The sequence below is a fragment of the Dermacentor andersoni genome, chromosome 1, assembly GCF_023375885.2.
Source record: "Dermacentor andersoni chromosome 1, qqDerAnde1_hic_scaffold, whole genome shotgun sequence".
NCBI classification, from domain to species: Eukaryota; Metazoa; Arthropoda; class Arachnida; order Ixodida; family Ixodidae; genus Dermacentor; species Dermacentor andersoni.
Genome location: NC_092814.1, coordinates 305,698,412 through 305,716,884, shown reverse-complemented (window position 1 = coordinate 305,716,884; position 18,473 = coordinate 305,698,412). Strand labels below are relative to the sequence as shown.

The window sequence follows — 18,473 nt, the reverse complement described above, 5'->3', positions numbered from 1 at the left end:
TTGCTGCACAGAGTTGCGATTGGACGGATGACATGGAAAGACCCATATTCTCAAGTGTGTGCCAGCCAATTGTTGTTGGCTTGGATTAGAAAGTGATTAACTCTTGCAATATTTGCCATGACTCTTAAAATGTATGCAAACGATGTGCTCTGCGTAGTGTCCTTCCAGCTCCGCAATCTAACAGTGCAGTTTTATTGACAGTTAAGCCTTTTATCGACGTCACAATTTCAACACCCGTAACGTGCTTCGCCAAACATCATCATAATCATCATCACCAAGCTATTTTATGTCCACTGCAGGAAGAAGGCCTCTCCCTGCGATTTCCAATTACCCCTGTCCTCCGCCAACCGATTCCAACTAGCACCCGCAAATTTCCTAATTTCGTCGCATCACCTAGTCTTCTGCCGTCCTCTACTCCGCTTCCCTTCTCTTAGTATACATTCTGTCACTCTAATGGTCCAACGGTTATCTAATCTGCGCATTACATAACCTGCCCACCGCCATTTCTTCCTCTTAATGTCTATTAAAATATCGTCTATACCCGTTTCCTCTCTGATCCAAACTACTCTCTTTCTGTCTGTTAAAGTTATGCCTAGCATTCTTCGTTCCATCGCTCTTTGCGCGGTCCTTAATTTGTTCTCAAGCTTCTTGGTCAGTCTCCAAGTCTCTGCCCCATATGTCAGCACCGGTGAAATGCACTGATTGTATACCTTCCTTTTCAATGATAACGGTAACCTCCCAGTCAGGAGCTCATGGTGTCTGCCGCATGCGATCCGACCCATTTTTATTCTTCTCTGAATTTTCTACTCATGGTCAGGGTTCCCGGTGATTAGTTGACCAAGGTAACCGTACTCCTTTACAGACTCTAGACGCTGGCTTGCAATCTTGAACTCTTGTTCCCTTGCCCGGTTATTTATCATTATCTTTGTCTTCTGCATATTAATCTTCAACCCCACTCTTACACTCTCCCTGTTTAGGTCCTCAATTATTTGTTGTAACTCGTCCACAGTATTGCTGAATAGAACAATGTCATCCGCAAACGAAGGTTGCTGAGGTATTCGCCGTCGATCCTTACTCCTAAGGCTTCCCAGTTTAATAGCTTGAATACATCTTCCAAGCACGCAGTGAATAGCATTGGAGAGATTGTGTCTCCTTGTCTGACTTCTTTCTTTATAGGTATTTTCCTACTTTTTTGTGTAGAATTAAGGTGGCTGTGGAATCTCTGTAGATATTTTCCAGGGTATCTACGTAAGCGGTCTGTACTCCTTGATTACGCAATGCCTCTATGACTGTTGGTATCTCTACTGAATCAGATGCTTTTTCGTAATCTATGAGAGCCATATAGAGAGGGTTATTATACTCAGTGGATTTCTCGATCACCTGAATAATGACATGCATGTGATCCATTGTAGAGTATCCCTTCCTGAAGCCAGTCTGTTCCATTGGTTGATTAAAGCCCAGTGTTGCCCTTATTCTAATGGAGACTACGTTGGTAAATATTTTATATAATACTGGGAGTGAGCTAATGGGCCTATAATTTTTTTGTGCTTTAACATCTCCCTTTTTGTGGATTAGTATAATGTTTGCATTCTTCCCGTTTTCTGGGACCCTTGCAGTCGATATACACTTCGTATAGAGAGCCGCCAGCTTTCCTACCATTATGTCTCCTCCACCTTTGATTAAATCGACCGTTATTCCATCCTCTCCTGCCGCTTTTGACCGTTTCATGCCTTGCAAGGCCATTCTGACCTCATCTCTAGTTATAGAAGGAGTTTCTGCCTACTGTTCATTATTGTTTCGAATACAATACTCCTGAGTCCTCAGGCTACTGTACAGTAGAGCTGTGCACGGGCTCGGGCCGGCCCGAAAGCCCGGCCCCGGCTCGGCCTGCGGGCCGGGCTCGGGCCATTTGGAGATTCTCTTACTCGGGCTTGGGCCGGGCCCGGGCCAGGCTTTCTATCTCTCGGACGGACCGGTCGGGCTCCCCGATCTCTGATATTGTTTCTTTTTGTGTCGTCGTCACCTTATTGCAGGTCGGGCCGGGCCCGGGCCGGGTCTTAACCCGGCCTAATGCCGAGCCGGGCCGGGCCGAGCGAACTCAGGCTTCTTTAGCGTAGGACCGGACCGGGTCGCCTGTGGTAGTGTAGAGCCCGGGCCGGGCGCGGGCTCAGAATTGCGGCCCGTGCACAGCTCTACTGTACAGGTCAGTATAGAATTCTTCCGCTGATTTTATTATACCTTCGAGATTGCTGATGATATTAGCCTGCTTATCTTTCAGTGCATACATCTTGGTTTGTCCTATGCTAAGTTTCCTTCTCACTGATTTCAGGCTGCGTCCATTTTTAACGGCTTCTTCAGTCTTTCTCACGTTATAATTTCGAATATAACTTATTTTCGCTTTGTTGATCTGTTTTGACAGTGCCGCAAATTTTGTCTTATCTCTTGTGTTGGATACTTTCATTCTTTGTCGTTTCTTTATTATGTCCTTTGTTACTTTTGAGAGCTTTCCTACTCGTTGCCTTTGTGCCTTGCCTCCCCCTTCGATTGCTGCCTCTGAAGCCAGCCTCGTTACGGTTTAATTGATTACCTCTATGTCATCATCGTCATCTCGCTGTTCTAAGGCTGCATATTTGTTTTCAAGCGCTAGCCTAAATTTGTCTGCTTTTAGCCTTACTGCCTCTAAGTAGACCTGTTTTTTCTTGACCAATTTTACTCCTTCTCTGTTCAAACTGAGGTGAATCCTAGCCCTCACTAACCTATGATCACTGCACTTTACCCTACCTATCCCTTCTATATCCTGCACTATGCTGGGATCGGCAGAAAGTATGAAATCAGTTCATTTCTTCTTTCACCATTAGGGATTTTCCAAGTGCACTTTCTGTTGCTACGTTTCTTGAAAAAGGTGTTCATTATTGTCAGCTTATTGCTTTCGGCGAAATCTACCAGCATCTGTCCTCAAGCGTTTCTAGAATCTACGCCGTAGTTGCTAATTGTCTGTTCACCCGCCTGCTTTTTCCCCACTTTCGCATTGAAGTCACCCATTACTACTGTATACCGAGTTTGCACTTTTCTCATTTCTAATTCAACATCTTCGTAAAACAAATCTACTTCCTCATCGTCGTGACTGTATGTTGAAGCGTAGGCTTTTACTATCTTTAATCTATACCTCTTATTAAGTTTGATTACGACTACAGCTACCCTCTCGTTAATGCTGTAGAATTCGTCAATGTTGCCCGCTATGTCCTTATGGATTAGGAATCCTACCCCTTATTCCTTCTTATTCGGGAGACCTCTGTAGCAGAGGACATGGCCATTATTCAGCAATGTGTTAGCCTCACCAGTTCTTCTAATCTCAGTAAGGCCGATAATATCCCAAACAATGTCTGATAGTTCCTCGAAGAGTCCTGCTAAGCTATCGTCACTCGAGAAGGTTCGGGTGTTAAACGTAGCAAGGGTCACTTTCTATTGGCAGTCTGTCCAGACCTAGGGATACTTAGCACCCTCTCCTGCGTTACAAGTCTGACCGCCGCCTTGGTCAGGTGCTCCGCAGCCGCTGGGGACTGAGGGCCATTGGTTAATTGAAGAGATCATTAGGGAGGTTGTGGCCGAATACTGCACCAGGGAGGCCAACCTGTTCTGGTGAGGGAGTGTTTTTTTTTTTCCAGCTTAGTGCGCCTTCCTATTTTGGCTGTACCTGGATTACTATAGCCCCACTCGCTCTCGGCATCTTTTGCCGGTGTGGGGCGTCACTCCAAGCCTGCAGATGTAGTGCCTTCGCCCAACATAAACCAAAAATGTTCCATCTTCCCGCACCATTATCTATGGGAACGTCATCTATGTTGTGTGAAATTGTAGGGTTGTATATTGGAAGGCATGTTTTCTTCCATGATGTGCATACTTTTCGGAGGCTAAATGAAGTATATGCACAGGCTACGAAGCAATTTTCTAACGGCACAACGAGAAATTAAGTAAGAATCTTTATGCGACGTATTTTTCCCGTTCTGATATTTCTCCCCAGGTTTTACGTTATTCGGTGAACGATAAACCGTAAAAGAACCTGTCATCATGACAGTACGTCGTCGTTCTCTGCTCCGAGGTGAGCTCTCCTGGAAGGAAGTTGGAAGTTAAGTTGCTTAAAACGTTGGGGCCAATTAAGGCTATACTGTATTACATCATATAATATTATTGTTACATTATATATTACGCAGAATATATATTGTATATTATAATATTGTATAATTTATGATATAGTAGTAATATTACATAATATATGTTATATTACAGTATTTCTTAGATTATATTCCAGGTCAGCTTCATCATCGATCACTAAACACACCTGTCATTCTATTAGAGTCGAACGAAGACACTTGCCATTTTGGTGAATTCTCCGTCATGTGTTGCTACTTCAATGCCCATTTAGTTATCATTTTATTAAAGGAATACTCCAACACTTCTCGAATAGGGTGAGAGTGCGTTCGTGATCTGTAGACAAAGTTACCGCGAACATGCGCGCAAAGAATCATTGCGCTGCATGCTGCAAGGAACCTACAATCTCGCATAATAGATTGCCTGCTTTCTCCTCGGCGAGGTTCCGAGATAAAGGACCTCATTTCAGCGCTTATCGCGGCGCCCTCTCTTTCGCTTCTGTCAATGACAACATGGGCAGCGCGCGAGCACATAAAAGCCAGCCATTAGACGCTTCTCCACGATCAAGAGCTTTTTTTTTTTTTTTTTCAGGGGGATTTACCGTGAATCATGTGAAAAAAAAAGAAAGTCAGTTACAAGCTTTCAACAGTGCATCTGCGGCTGAGTGAACACACGCGCACTCTATCTGTGTATGGAGTCAATGTGAAGCTATACATTCTATGAATTGCCTTTGGTATTAGCGTTTCGTCAGCGCCCATACGACACAATGTCGCGAGCATTCTTTATTTTGAATATTGCCGCTAGCGTCGTTGTTGCTCGCAGAACCACGTAGCAGAACATCCGTGCATCTTCTCGTGAAACTTCCGGCACGTCCTTGATTTATTACGAATGCCTGCAGGTGCATTCTCCATCGATGCATACTCCCTTGGAGTGGCTTGGTCTTCCCGGGTATTTAGCGATGCACATTTCCCTACACTTCGTTTTATCGCAGTCTGCAAGAAGAATGGAACAAGTTATATTTTTTGTCAAAAAAGTGAGAATGGCTTTTAACAAGTGTCAAATGCTGTGTCAACAGCTTACACGATGCACGAGAGATGCCTATTGACAGCCTTTTTCACAAGGCATCGTACTGCCTACCAGCATTCTGTCCTAAACGCAGCAACAAAACATTGGCTTGTAATTTTGTGGCACTGCAATAGAGAGGCACTGAAGATAAACACTATATTCGCTTAGAATGACAAACCATGCTTTCAGAACACTCTGCTTGTTCATTTCGGGGTAATAGGTTTATTTTGAAGAAAAAAAAAGCAATGCTAGGACATATCTTATTTGCTTTTTTTATTATTATTTCGCTACGAAGCCTCAGCAGCGACACGCCAGTGTGACGTCAAGGATTTCAATGTATTTTTTTTTTATTTGGCGTATTCTGGCACAGTAGAAATTATCGAAACTTGTCTTTGACTTCTTTAGTATTCAATTTAGTCCGTTTTCACCGATAAGAGTTTAACTATGCCAGAGCAGAATCCATCAAATTTTGTGTTGTCACGGATACATGGTGCGAATTCAAGGTGACGTCTCCACATGACTTTCTTTTTTGCATATTTTATGGCTTGCCACCAGCGGCGGTAGCCCAGTGCTATGTCATTCGGGATCAATGCCTCACAGACGGCCTGATTCCGATTGAGGCAGAATGCAAAAAAGCCAAGGACACTTAGGTATCCGTACGTCGATGAATGCGAAAGCATAGCGACGTCTTCTCGGTGATAACAAGCTTTACAAAATGTAATGGGATTGTTTTCATGCTGCCTTGTATTATTTCTCGCATCGCGTGTCTCAGCCTCGTTCGCGCACTTGCGTGGACGCTCAAAAGAGGTGGTCGCAGCTACCAACTGAGAAGTCCAAGTCGAAGGTTCGTCCATCGGTGCACATGGCAGAACTCACCGAAATCATCGCACCGACTCGCAGCCGCGCGACGAGTGCCGCTATATATAGGCCGGCCACCGGAGCCGTCTGCCTCTTTGACCACGTGACTTTTTGCACCATCTCTATCGAAGGTTCATTAACCAGAGCGCACGACATAACTCACCGAAATCACCGCACCGACTCGCAGACCCGCGAAGAGTGGCGCTACATATAGACCGGCCACCGGAACCGTCTGCCTCTTTGACCACGTGACTTTTTGCACCATCTCTATCGAAGGTTCATTAACCAGAGCGCACGACATAACTCACCGAAATCACCGCACCGACTCGCTGACCCGCGAAGAGTGGCGCTATATATAGACCGGCCACCGGAACCGTCTGCCTCTGTTACCAGATGACTCTTTGCACCATCTTCATCGAAGATTCGTCCATCAGAGCGCACGACAGGACTCACCGAACTCATCGCACCGACTGGCAAAATGTCATTGCCGTCAGCGCCTTCGCAGAGGGAGGAGCACTATGGGAACGCCGGCATGATGAACGCCACTGGAGCCAGCTGTGGAGGAAGACGACGACGAACGCGCGAGCAGTGGCACGAGCGCGTCTCTGTGACCACATGACTTTTGGTACCATCCCCTGCCACATCGCCCGATTTTCCGCTTCATGAGCCCTTTAGTGCCGTCGCGTTAAAGCAGTCGTGCACTTGTATTTAGTTTAAAGTACCCCAGGCGGTCAAAATTAATCTTCAGTCCCCCGCTACAGCGTGCCTCGTCATGAAGTCGTGCTTTTACAGCGAAGCTGTTTACTTTTAGCCCCCGTATGCACCCCCCGCATGCGTTTCCAGGGGAGGTACCCTGGGCGGCTTTTGTCGATATCAAGGACACCGCACGTGGGCAGGAATGGAGACGGGTAAAGGAAGAGGGGGAAATAGTGCGGCGACGGCGCTTGTGCACATGACGTGCGCTTCCGTGGTTATAGCGTCACACGCGTAGAAGGTGCCGGCGCGGCTGCAGCAGTGGTTGCGGCAGATGCATGGGAGATGCGGTGACTGCTGCGGCGCTTGGGTCGGCGTAGTTTGGTGCCGTATGAAAAAAAAAAAATTACCGACGATTACGTTACTTCCTAATGCGAAATTTGAGCGCAGCAAATAAGCTGTTTCACCTTTTCGATAGATTGAGGCAAAGAAATCGAGCAACACATGTATGCGCTATCACAGAATTTTTTTTTTTTATTTTTCACACGTATTCCTTTAACAAAGACTCCACTAACAGTTCTTGACAGTCATGAAGGAAGCTTTGTGGTCGGAGAAATAGACTGATATATGTTCGACTTGGTACACCAATGCTTGATTCTCAAAGACGAGATCTATACCCTTAATGCCATATTGGCCTCCGCCGTGCATCAGTCGTCGCACTTGCATGAATGGGATTCGCGGAGATACGAGTCTTACACTCACCGCATTAAGTTGTGGAAGGTGCGCTGGCCTCGAGGGATATTTGTAACCGTTTGTTGTCGAAAAATGAGGAATGTCACCTTTCCGCACAGATTGCATGCATGAAGAACACAGTCTGAATTGACACAAGTCCGAGTTGGGAAACGCACACCGGAGATTCTCACGGCACGTATCCGGAAGCGGTTTCACGTCATTTTGGAACCAGAGCCGATCACACACTGAACACACACTTCCAAACGGATTGTCTGTAAACTGTCGCCGGAAAGCATTTGTTGCACCCTGACTGTTTGCGAGCCTTTGTTTGCGTTTGGCCTCGGCCTCGGCCGCGCGAACGGTAGAGTCTTCTCTGCGACGGCGATGAGCTTCTGCTTCAGCCTCGCTTACTGCTGGTTGCTCTCGACGGCGGCGATGAGCCTCCGCTTCGGCGGTGCGAACGGCAGGGTCTTCTCGGCGGCGGCGATGAGCTTCTGCTTCAGCCTCGCTTACTGCTGGTTGCTCTCGACGGCGGCGATGAGCCTCCGCTTCGGCGGCGCGAACGGCAGGGTCTTCTCGGCGGCGGCGCTTAGCCTCTGCTTCGGCGACGCGTACTCCTGGATCATCTCGACGGCGGCGACGGTAAGCTTCTGCTTCGGCGGCACGCACCTCTGGATTCTGACGGCGACGGCGCTGGGCCTCTGCTCTGGCAGCTCGTTTAGCAGCAGCAGCAGCAGCAGCAGACGGAGGACTTCCATCGGTCGTCTCGCTCATGGCTCAGAAAGAACTGGCAGATAATTTCGCAGTGGCGAACGGCAGCGGCAATTTCGGCTCGGGCGGTGCACATATACAGATCCGCCGCCACCGATCTGGCTCTCTGATTGCCACCGCACAGGGCGAACGGCAGCGGCAATTTCGGCTCGGGCGGTGCACATATACAGATCCGCCGCCACCGATCTGGCTCTCTGATTGCCACCGCACAGGGGTTGCATTGGAGGAGGAGCGAAGAAAGGAATTAAGTTCGAGCCGGCGCTTTGACAACCGGAGACTCGCAGGAAGAGGGGGGAGGGGGGCGGCGTGTACACCCAGCGGCAAACGATGGGGGCAGAAGCGCGCGCAGCAAGCGGACAACACGATAAAGGGAGGAGGGAAGAGATAGCAGCGACTGACTGATGCCGCTGACGCCGATAGTGAGTCAACCCCAGCTGCGGAGTTGGTTTCAGGGACAACGCCGCCGATGCCGACACAAACAATATGATACCCTCGCTTCCGCAGCGCTAAGAACCAGGTCTAGCCGTGGGAAGGTGGTCACGTATTCGTCGACGTGCCGGGGCCTACGTGAAATAACCGGCGCGTCGGCAACTGAAGAGCACCCTATCCGCCACACAAGAACAGGGGGGGGGGGGGACCCTTTCCTCCTCTTTCTGCATGGCGGCGACGGTGTTCTATGCAGTCACGTTATCTTGACTCTCTAGCGGCGTCAGCGGCATCCAGCGGTATCAGTCGGTCGCTGCTAGCGCTGGGGGGATGAAAGGGGGGCGGAGCTGGTTACGAGGCCGACGACAACGCCGACGACGACGCGAAACCCAGGAACGGACGCCAAAGAGCTGCGCTCTAAAAAAGATGTATGAGTTCATGACGTATGCAGCATATGTACGCAGCAAACTTTTTGCCCGTAAAACCCCAGAATTTAGTCAAAGACAATAGGGGAAATGGAAGCACTTAGTGCTTTCTTTTAACTGTTCAGGGCAATAACCACGTTTTTCCTGATGATAGAGGTAAGGAGATCTATCGTCTCTTTTTTGTCTTTGACCAACTCGGTAGGGATGAGAGGCTTACCATCTTCAAGAGTGCAAATGCAGTTCGTTCGTTCGCATCGGCCATTTGCGTTCGGCATACGCCTCCGGTCTCCTTCTGCGCGACAACGCCTTTGACATTGTCGCACATTGCATGCTGCAAGGCAAAAACAAAAGCCCAAAGTCGGTGATCACAACGGTAATCTCACACAGCTCTCCAATTCAGCGAACGCCATACACATACATTGAAGCGCAATAAAGGCGCTGAAGCTATTGGAATTTTCGAATTCGTATTCCATGTTCGAAGTGAAATTTTTGGGAAATGGTATAAGAAAATGCTATGAGAAGTTGACGTGAAACCCGTTTCAGAACAGCGTAGGTTTTGTATATGGCACTAGTCATGGCTGTTAGTGATTGCATGCTCAGCGGTCGACGGGTAAAGTCACGTAGCATAGATGGACTAAAGGTGTTTGAGCGCAGGGAAACATAATGACAAACAAAGTCATATGGGACGCACAGGCTCCTGTGCTCTGTGTATTCACGTTTCCCTGCGCTCAGCCACTTTTAGCCAAGATATAACATGCCCACATCGCGACTCTTGCTTAGATTAAGGCGCTATTTTAGAGCGCCATGCTAGATCTACCGACAGTCATTACAACCATTAAAGAAGTCGCTACAAGCGCCAGCTAAACTTTCATACATCCATATATCATGCACCATACATCATCGTTCATCCCGTCTTTCTTTGACTTGTCGTCTTACCGCTTTACATAGTAACACATTAGAGCACACTAGCTGAGGCGAACCTCTTTGCCTTTCCTTCAATAAAATATTTTTCTCTCTCATATGAGAGACCCGTACTTAAATATGACTAATACATCGCTATAAAATAATAACCTGAAACAGATTTCTTTTTTTTTTTGCAAGCAGAGTACGATATTACACATAATAAAAAAAGGCTGAAACATCTAAACAAAAGTGAGTTGCAAGATGAAACGGCATTTTGTGGGCATTTGTAAAAAAATATTCGTGTTCTCCACGTTAAATTATTGCTTCATTTAAAAGGAGAAACCACAGATTGTCAGCAAAAATCACTCGCGCGACTCAGATGAAAGTGCCCACTTGTGCCACGTTCACTGGCTCATACGAAGCTCTAAATGCAGAATCCATGCATACGAACTGAATATTGGTCATCATTTTATGCTATTTATTCTGAACAGCTTTGGAGGCTATGTTACTGGTGATATTGACAGCTAAACTGGGTTTCACATATTGAGTTATCGTCCATCAATTTACTTAGTCACCCTGATGAGTAAATCACTCTCAATAGCAAGCATACCACACCACCACATTCTTAGTCACTTCTACTTGCGCTAACATATTGATCAATTGAGATGCTTATAGCTTGCATATGGTAAGCATTGTAACTGGCATTACTCTTTGATTCATTTTTATAGAATTCTTACTTTTTGTCGGTTACTAGGCATTTTTCACAACTGATATTAGTCATGGGCCTTTACAGTTTTGTTTACTCCAGAGGTATTAATATTGCAATGTGAGTGCAATTCTGGTGAATGAGTAGTCACTTTTCTTGTCATTTAGTATTTTTCTGACAGTATTCCCTTCGTAGATGGGTGGGATTCATCAGCCTTTTACGTCTCCCCTCTCTCTTTTTTTTTTTTTTTGCTCCCCCCGAGTCACCAATGGATGTCAGGGTAATTGTGCGCGACGCTACGGTACACATCACTTATGGTGGCACCATCTGCGTGAAAGAAGGGCTAAACAGTTCGTCGGTGCTCTCATAATATCTTTATGATTCATGAATGGTATTACCAGCATTTATTTTACCTTGACACACAAATGCGATCGAACTTCAATGTACATGCTGTAGCGAAAGATAGACATTGTCGCTGAAGTAACACACACGTACAAAAAATAACTTTGAAAGAGATTAAACGTAGAGCGCATATTACGTTCTTTGTAGTTGCATTTGCATGCCACCCCTTCGCAGTGCCCTATAACGTCCACATATTGCTGGTTCAACTGGCCCTCGCAGCGGGCCTTGCATTCGTCATCTCTGCATGCTGCGCAGAAGAAAAAAAAAAGGCAAATAGAGGTTAGGTGAAGGATGAAATTGAAGAACACGTACAAGTAGGACCCTATAATGTAAAACTATTCCAATCTATTTTGATTCCAATGTTCTCGCGTCAAATTTACGTAGCCGCCGACCCAGGTCGGTGACGCGCAGCGTTGTTTGAACCGACCAACGCTTTCCTCGTTTATTGGAGGTCACTTTTGTTTGCTTTCAAAACGAGTAGCATCGCCTATCTTGGTAGGTTTCTCTGATCTAATCGGTTGACAAGAGGCGAAGAGCACGCAGCAGTAGAGAGGTTTTATGCGGGCTGAGCCAGCGCAGTGAAACGAGATAACCGGATGAGGAGGGTGGTGCCGACGTCTGCGATTGGTCCGCTTCCCTTTGCTTAGCTTGCGGTGGCTGCTCGAAAATCGCGGTGGTGTGTAACGGAGGCTTAAAAATCAGGCTAAAACGTATCCTCAGCGAAGAATAGTTGGCAGAGCGATGTTGTAAACGTGCCGAAATGTCTCGACTACGTTATCCTTCCCCGCAAAATATGTTTATTACACGCGATTAAATTTACGCTCCCTGCAGCTTCGAGTAGCCAGTGCACAAGCCAGGCCGACCTGTTCTATTCCTTTCGGAACGGGGCAGTCTTCAGCTATCAGGAAAAAAATATTATCAGTTTTGTTCGGCATATTAACGCAATGCATATACGTCACTTTGACGTGCTCAGTTTTCGCAATTTTGTGACGTCGCGTGACAGATAGGCGAAGTGGGCAGACTGGGAGCGGTCTTTTAACTTTTTACCAATAACGCGGCTAATGACAAAAAAGGAATAGAATCGGAAATAATTATTTTCTTTTTGTTCGGCTTAATCATGGATAATCAGTGCGCACATACGTCATTTCAGATGGGGAGTTTTCGCGGTTTTCGTGACGTCCCGTGGCAGATAGATGAAGTGGGGGTGGCCCGAAAGATTTCTGACCAATCGTAAAAAAAAATTAAATTATGGGGTTTCACGTGCCAAAACCACTTTCTGATTATGAGGCACGCCGTAGTGGAGGACTCCGGAAAGTTCGACCACCTGGGGTGCTTTAACGTGCACCTAAATCTAAGTACACGGGTGTTTTCGCATTTCGCCCCCATCGAAATGCGGCCGCCGTGGCGGGATTCGATCCCGCGAGGACCAATCGTAGAAGGCACATTTTAGAAATGGAATACAAACAGTTTGTAATAGCTTTACGTTATAGCGTCCTAAGTTTTTCGATACTCAAAAGGCGACAGAAAGTTTTTTTCCGGTGGCGTTAGAACTTCGCATACTAGGTGCGTGGCACGTTCCTAGGAAGAAAGCACCACATTTCTAACCAATCGGGCTTCAACATCATTGGCACTGTTATACTGGTCGCCACTGCTTTACACTCTGCATGATGTTATCAACGTGTCCTCTCTATCTTTGAATATTTACGAATTTACATATTTCGAAACAACGTGGCGTTGGACGAGTTGTGGATCTTCAGCAATAAACATGTTGCACGCGGCGTGGATACCAGGAATAGCAAGACGGACGTTTCCTCATTTGTGGTGTCCATTCCGCGAACATGTTTATTTTTGTATAGGTTTCGCGTGCGTTATAGTACACAATGTGCGTGTCTTTATAATAGCTTGCCAGGCACCACTAAAAATCGCCTAGCACAATATTATCACTGTTGTAGTGACGATGTCGGAGCGAACATATGACCGTCGTTGCTTAGTGGCTTAGACCTTGCGCTGCTAAGCACTGGTTCGCAGGATCGAATCCTGGCCACGGCGGCCGCATTTCGATGAGGGCGAAATGCAAGAGCTGTCTGGTACCGTGCATTGAGTGTAGATTAAAGAACCCCAGGTGGTCGAAATTAATCTGGAGTTACCCACTACGGCGTGCCTCGTAATCAAATCGCGGGTTTGGCACGTAAAACCCCGGAACTTCTTTTAAGCAAACATGTGTGCGTTTAGAACATAGCTCTTCATTGCGAAAACTTGTGCCCAGAAAGACAAGCAACACGATAGCGGTGCGCATAGCCGTCGGTCGTCGGATCTGAACTCATGGATGGCGCAGTCAAGTGCGTCCGATATTATACATGTCTCATCGCGCATTCCGGAATAATCGCTGGCACTCGCGTGCATTCCCGGATATGCAACACTAAGCAACCTGCCTTGGTTGCTTAGTGGCTATGGTGTTGGGCTGCTAAGCACGAGGACGCATTTGGATGGTCCGCTTCCCCTGGCTTAGCTTGCGGTGGCTCGTCAGATATCGCGAGGGCGTGCAACAGGGAAGTAAAAGATTACGCTAAAACGGGTCGTCAGCAAGAAAACCTGACAGAGCGATGTCTTATTAGTGTCGAAAGGGCTCGATAACGCTGTATTGCCACGAAAAGTTACGCTTATACCTGAAGACATTCTCGCTGGCAGCTCGGAGTAGCCAGTGCAAAAGCGGTGCAGGTGCGCGCTCTGTCTAGTGGCGTCAGCCCTTGCGCCCCCTTTTCCAGCTGCCGTTTGTGGGCTGTCTGAGTTGCCCCGGCCGCTAGGTGGTGGTACTGTTCTTGTACAGTGCTTTTTTTTCTTTTTTTAATGTTTAACCTAGGTAGGACATTAGGCAGTATAATAGCAAGAGCTTGGTGGCGCAACCCACCGCCCCGTTCCAAAGGGGATACTCATAACATCCATCCATCCATCCATCCATCCATCCAGTGTTTGCCATAATGTAGATTGCGGTCGCAGCACATGCTGTGCGACAAATGCAACAAGCAGAGCGCCCACGAATCAAGGACAGATACATTGTGTGCACACGTACGTCGTGCACGCGCGCACGTGTGTAGAAGGGCAGCACACATCCTCATTATTATAGGCTCTCCGCCCAGCGTAAGTGCCCATTGATCTGGATGAATTTCTCAAAGTAAATTGCGGGAGAAAATTCGTAAAGTACGACTTCCGCATAACCTGCAGACATGATAGCATCGGATTGTTATTCGAATATACAGGAAAACAAAACTCTGTTACATGAAAACTCGAAGACAAAGCTGTTTTTCAGCTGCCGTTTGAGGTCCGTCTGAGGGGCCACGACCGCTAGGGGACGGTGCTGTCTTTTGGGTGAATACGAGCCTACGAAAAATTCCGACCAACTACAGGCTAGCTAACAGCTTCGCTCTAAAAAGAACACTCCAGGCGTGGGCATGATACCAAACAAAAAATAGAAATAATAACCGAAAGAAAGTTCTACAGCTGGCGTAGAAATGTTTCGAGCACGCTACATGGGCATCTTCTGGTCATACGCGGTGCCACGTGACACTATGAAGTGCGACTTCGCATCCTGTGCGCCAAGTACTTGTACGTAAATTGTACGGCTCGAAATAGCTTGGCAGAAGTTTTAATGCGAAGCACTCTTTGCCTCATTCCGGGCAGGTAATTAGGTATGTTGCTGGTGCCGTTGTTTCAAAAAACTTTCTCTCAGAAAAAACAATCCGACATGACAGCCTGATGCTTTATCATTAAACCACAATCGCTTATTTTCCTTTGTTGCCTGATACAATAACGATATTAGTACAGAAGTCACTTGGAGTTCACGCACAATAGCAACACATACACGACGTTTAAGCAGTATAATAAAACCACGCAAATATGAAAACATTGATCTAAATCACCAGTCTTGCCTCAGCTGACACCATATTAACACTCCTTTAATGTTGTCAAGAACTTGATGCATTCCAAGGGCTCCGGCGCACATGTCAGCTTATTTTTGGCTTGCACAAATCAAGTATACTTACTCTAAAGTATTGTATCACCGAAGAGACGTCCTTGACTGCATGTAATATTTGCTGTTCTACGCCATCATATTCTGTACAACGCCCCAACCATAATTATATCGATTGGGCTACGATGATCTCATTGAACAGACAAGAAACGGACTCTGTATGGGTCAATCAAAAATTATTTTTTGAGACTACGTTGGAGCATCTCTTATATAAAGACAGCATTCCAACAGTCAAGCAGCACGTGTTAAATTGTTTCGTCATTTCTGCGTATATTACAATGAAGGCACCATAGAACAAATAACCCTTTGTCTGCTTGGCATTTCTCAACTGGCATGGTAGCAATGTACAGGCCAAAAAATATATATTTGTAGGGGTTGGCGCCATCACTCTCTTACTTCTTAATAACATTTCTTTCTTGCCCTGTAGAATATTACAACGGTCAGTAAAGTGTTAGAGGAAGTACTAAATCACAGACAGCTTTGTACCACATTTTACGACTCACTTCACTTATGTCTCCAAGGAAAAGCGTCCGCATAAAAATTATCGAGCCTATACAACTTGTTTAAATAATCCTTACCCTGGCCCTGTCATTTGGCAAGCCGCAACTACAATACCAGGCCAACCTGCTCCCAAGTAGAACCATATTGCACGCAAAAAGGGGTATTTTTGCATCGCTAATCAACTGGTCGACCGCTTCGCACAAGAACAAGTGAACTAAAGCATATCCACTGTTGCGGTCGCGTTTGAAAAAGTTCGTATGACTAGCCCTCTCCCAGTGAGACTCCCAGACAATAAACGCGAACACAGCCCTCAAATTTAGTAAATTAGCTCTCGGACAGTAAAGCGTTTGAAAGACATAACAAATTTTGCTTATCAAAAACAGTCGACAGACAGTGGATCTACCAAGCATCGACTTATGTAGCCTTCTCTGCTTGCTTGTACAATTCGCACACCCGCTTTCGCAATATCGATCGCTATGTTTATAACACTTCGGCGGAGCACCCAAGTAACGGGCCGGAGTTATATCAAAAGTGATATTGGCAAACGTGCTTAAGCTTCTTGGCCATGCGAAAGCCCCTGGCAGTAACAGTCGTTGACAGCGCTCTCACTTAAGGAGCAAAACGTTTTAATGCAACGGTTTTCTCTGGCTCTTCTCCCCTTATACTTCCTCGCTTTGAGGTTTCATTGTATATTTGTCTTTGGCCATTAACCTACCCTCGAGGATCACACTAACGCTTGCATATATATATATGGAGGGGATATTTTGCTCGAATAATAGAAAAAGAGAATCGACAGTTGGACCACGTGACTCCCTCTTTTTTCAGCCGCCCATGAGGTAACGCCCAAATGATGACAACCTCAGAGTGAATCTAGATAAGCCATTGGAAGTGTAGGCATGCCGAGGATTTAATTTTTGTCTTGAAACCGTTAGCTCAATCGTCTGAGGGCCCCGGCAGAGCTCGCGCAGATCCCGTACTTGGCCTAACTCGGACCTTTCCTGCATAGGCCTCTGGAAAAAAGCTTTCGTGCAGCACGTATAACCGAAAGCTGGATCGGGAATTTTTCAGTCTGGCCTACAATTTTCTCAATGACATTCTTGCTCGGAATATAATATTTCCGACGTTGATTAACTAATCATAATGCGTTATGGAATTAGACTAGACACAAGAACAGACTGACATTCTCCAAGCGACGGCAAACATCATTACCGTGGGTCTGTCCAACTACGTGGCACATGCGTATTGTAAAATTTTGGCACAAGTTAAACGGGACACATGGTATGAGTCACGCTGTCGGGTCCTCGGCTGCCTCTCTGTTGTTACTCGTGAAGCAGCACTGACGCTGTGATACAAGTTATACTTATTATTATTTGCTAACGAACAGGGAATGGCGCCGTGATTTGGCTAGCAAAGAACTTGCAAGAAAGAACTGAGTTTTTCTATGTATATAGTTAGGTACTATAGCGATTGTGACAAACTGCTTGTGCGTATACGCGACTTTAACTGCGCATTACCAACTAGAGACAAAACAAGCAAGCGCCAGCATAACGACTCAAGCACTGCACTGCTTGCTGGTATGGTAAACTAATGAGGTTTAGAAGGCATGGCTAAGTGCCCAGAAGGAATACGAGCTCAATTGTTAGCTCAATTGATGGCAGACAACCACGTTCGGCTAGGTATAGGCGTGCGCTTCGCTTGAAGACCTTGTGATAACACACTGTCATGTCAGGAGCACCGTGGGCGGCCGCCGTCCTTTAGCAACCACAGCTTAGGAACATTTACAGTTGAAGGTGCCGAATGCCGAAGACAGAAATTTGATTGGCATTTATGGCAATAATGTACAAAATTGATTGAAAATGAATATTCTTTAGACAAGTAGAAATGTGCTTAAGAAATACAGATGAGAACCGTGGAGCAAAACTGGCAAGTGCGGTCAGGCCACACGCGCACGCTTACAATTTTTTGCACCAAAGTGACTAGCTTGTTTTGACGCGTCTTGCGCGTGCGCAAACTTCACGCGCAAGAATTTGTGCGCGAGAGAGAAACGGGCGCGCGCAGCGTTTTTCTTGATACCACTGACGCACGAACGCACAAATAATGGTCAATATCACTGTCTTTCGCGTTCGTCACGTTACTCATGAAATTTCTCATAAATTCGAGAGCGTCCCCCTAATTCCTCCCCCTAACGTAGATAGCGTTTTGAGACATTGTGCTGTACCGGACAGCCTTCGGTATCGGTCCGCATTCCTCCATCCTTCCATCGAAGTTCCTAACGCTACGTGCACGCCTTGCGGCGTTGTTACGCCTTCAGGATCGATCCAAGTAACGAAGCAGGATGTGACGTTTCTTCGACGGGAGTGCGAAATCAATCGGCTCTTCGTGCCATCACCCTTCCCGCCATACTAACCTCGTCGTTGTCTTGCTGCTGACCTCACGCACAAGCACGCGTCACGCACGCACAATATACCTCTCCGGGCCTACGTCACGACGAGTCGATCACGTGATCTTCTGGTTCACGCGAGAGTGTTTGGTGGGCAAAAGTATGCCGCACGCGCTTTGGGACGCGCTGACAGATTCGCGTAACTCAGCAGTAAACGCCGTTCCTCTGTCGGTGATGAGAACTTCCGATATTGCAGCAGGATGTTCTCGATAAAAAATTTCGCCGCCTCGGCCGCACAACCTGCGGGAAGGCTTGTAGTTTCAGCAGTAGCTAACGTAGTCGATAGCTACGATAAACCACTTATTCCAGCAAGTGGACATCGGAAAGGGACCTACACCTATCTATCCTACACCTATCCTACACCTATCCTAACCCACA

General features: G+C 46.6%; 1 protein-coding gene across 1 annotated transcript in view; it reads right to left on the bottom strand.

Moving 5' to 3' along the window:
• Positions 1-4,875: 4,875 nt before the first annotated feature.
• Positions 4,876-18,473, bottom strand: part of LOC126547722 (uncharacterized) — a 28,328-nt gene continuing 14,730 nt past the window's right edge. The window contains exons 3-5 of the mRNA XM_050195684.3: positions 11,264-11,374; positions 9,334-9,447; positions 4,876-5,138 (exon numbers count right to left, since the gene is read on the bottom strand). Coding sequence (XP_050051641.2) covers positions 5,029-5,138; positions 9,334-9,447; positions 11,264-11,374 — 335 coding nt within the window. The 3' untranslated portion in view covers positions 4,876-5,028. The remainder of the gene's footprint in view (positions 5,139-9,333; positions 9,448-11,263; positions 11,375-18,473) is intronic.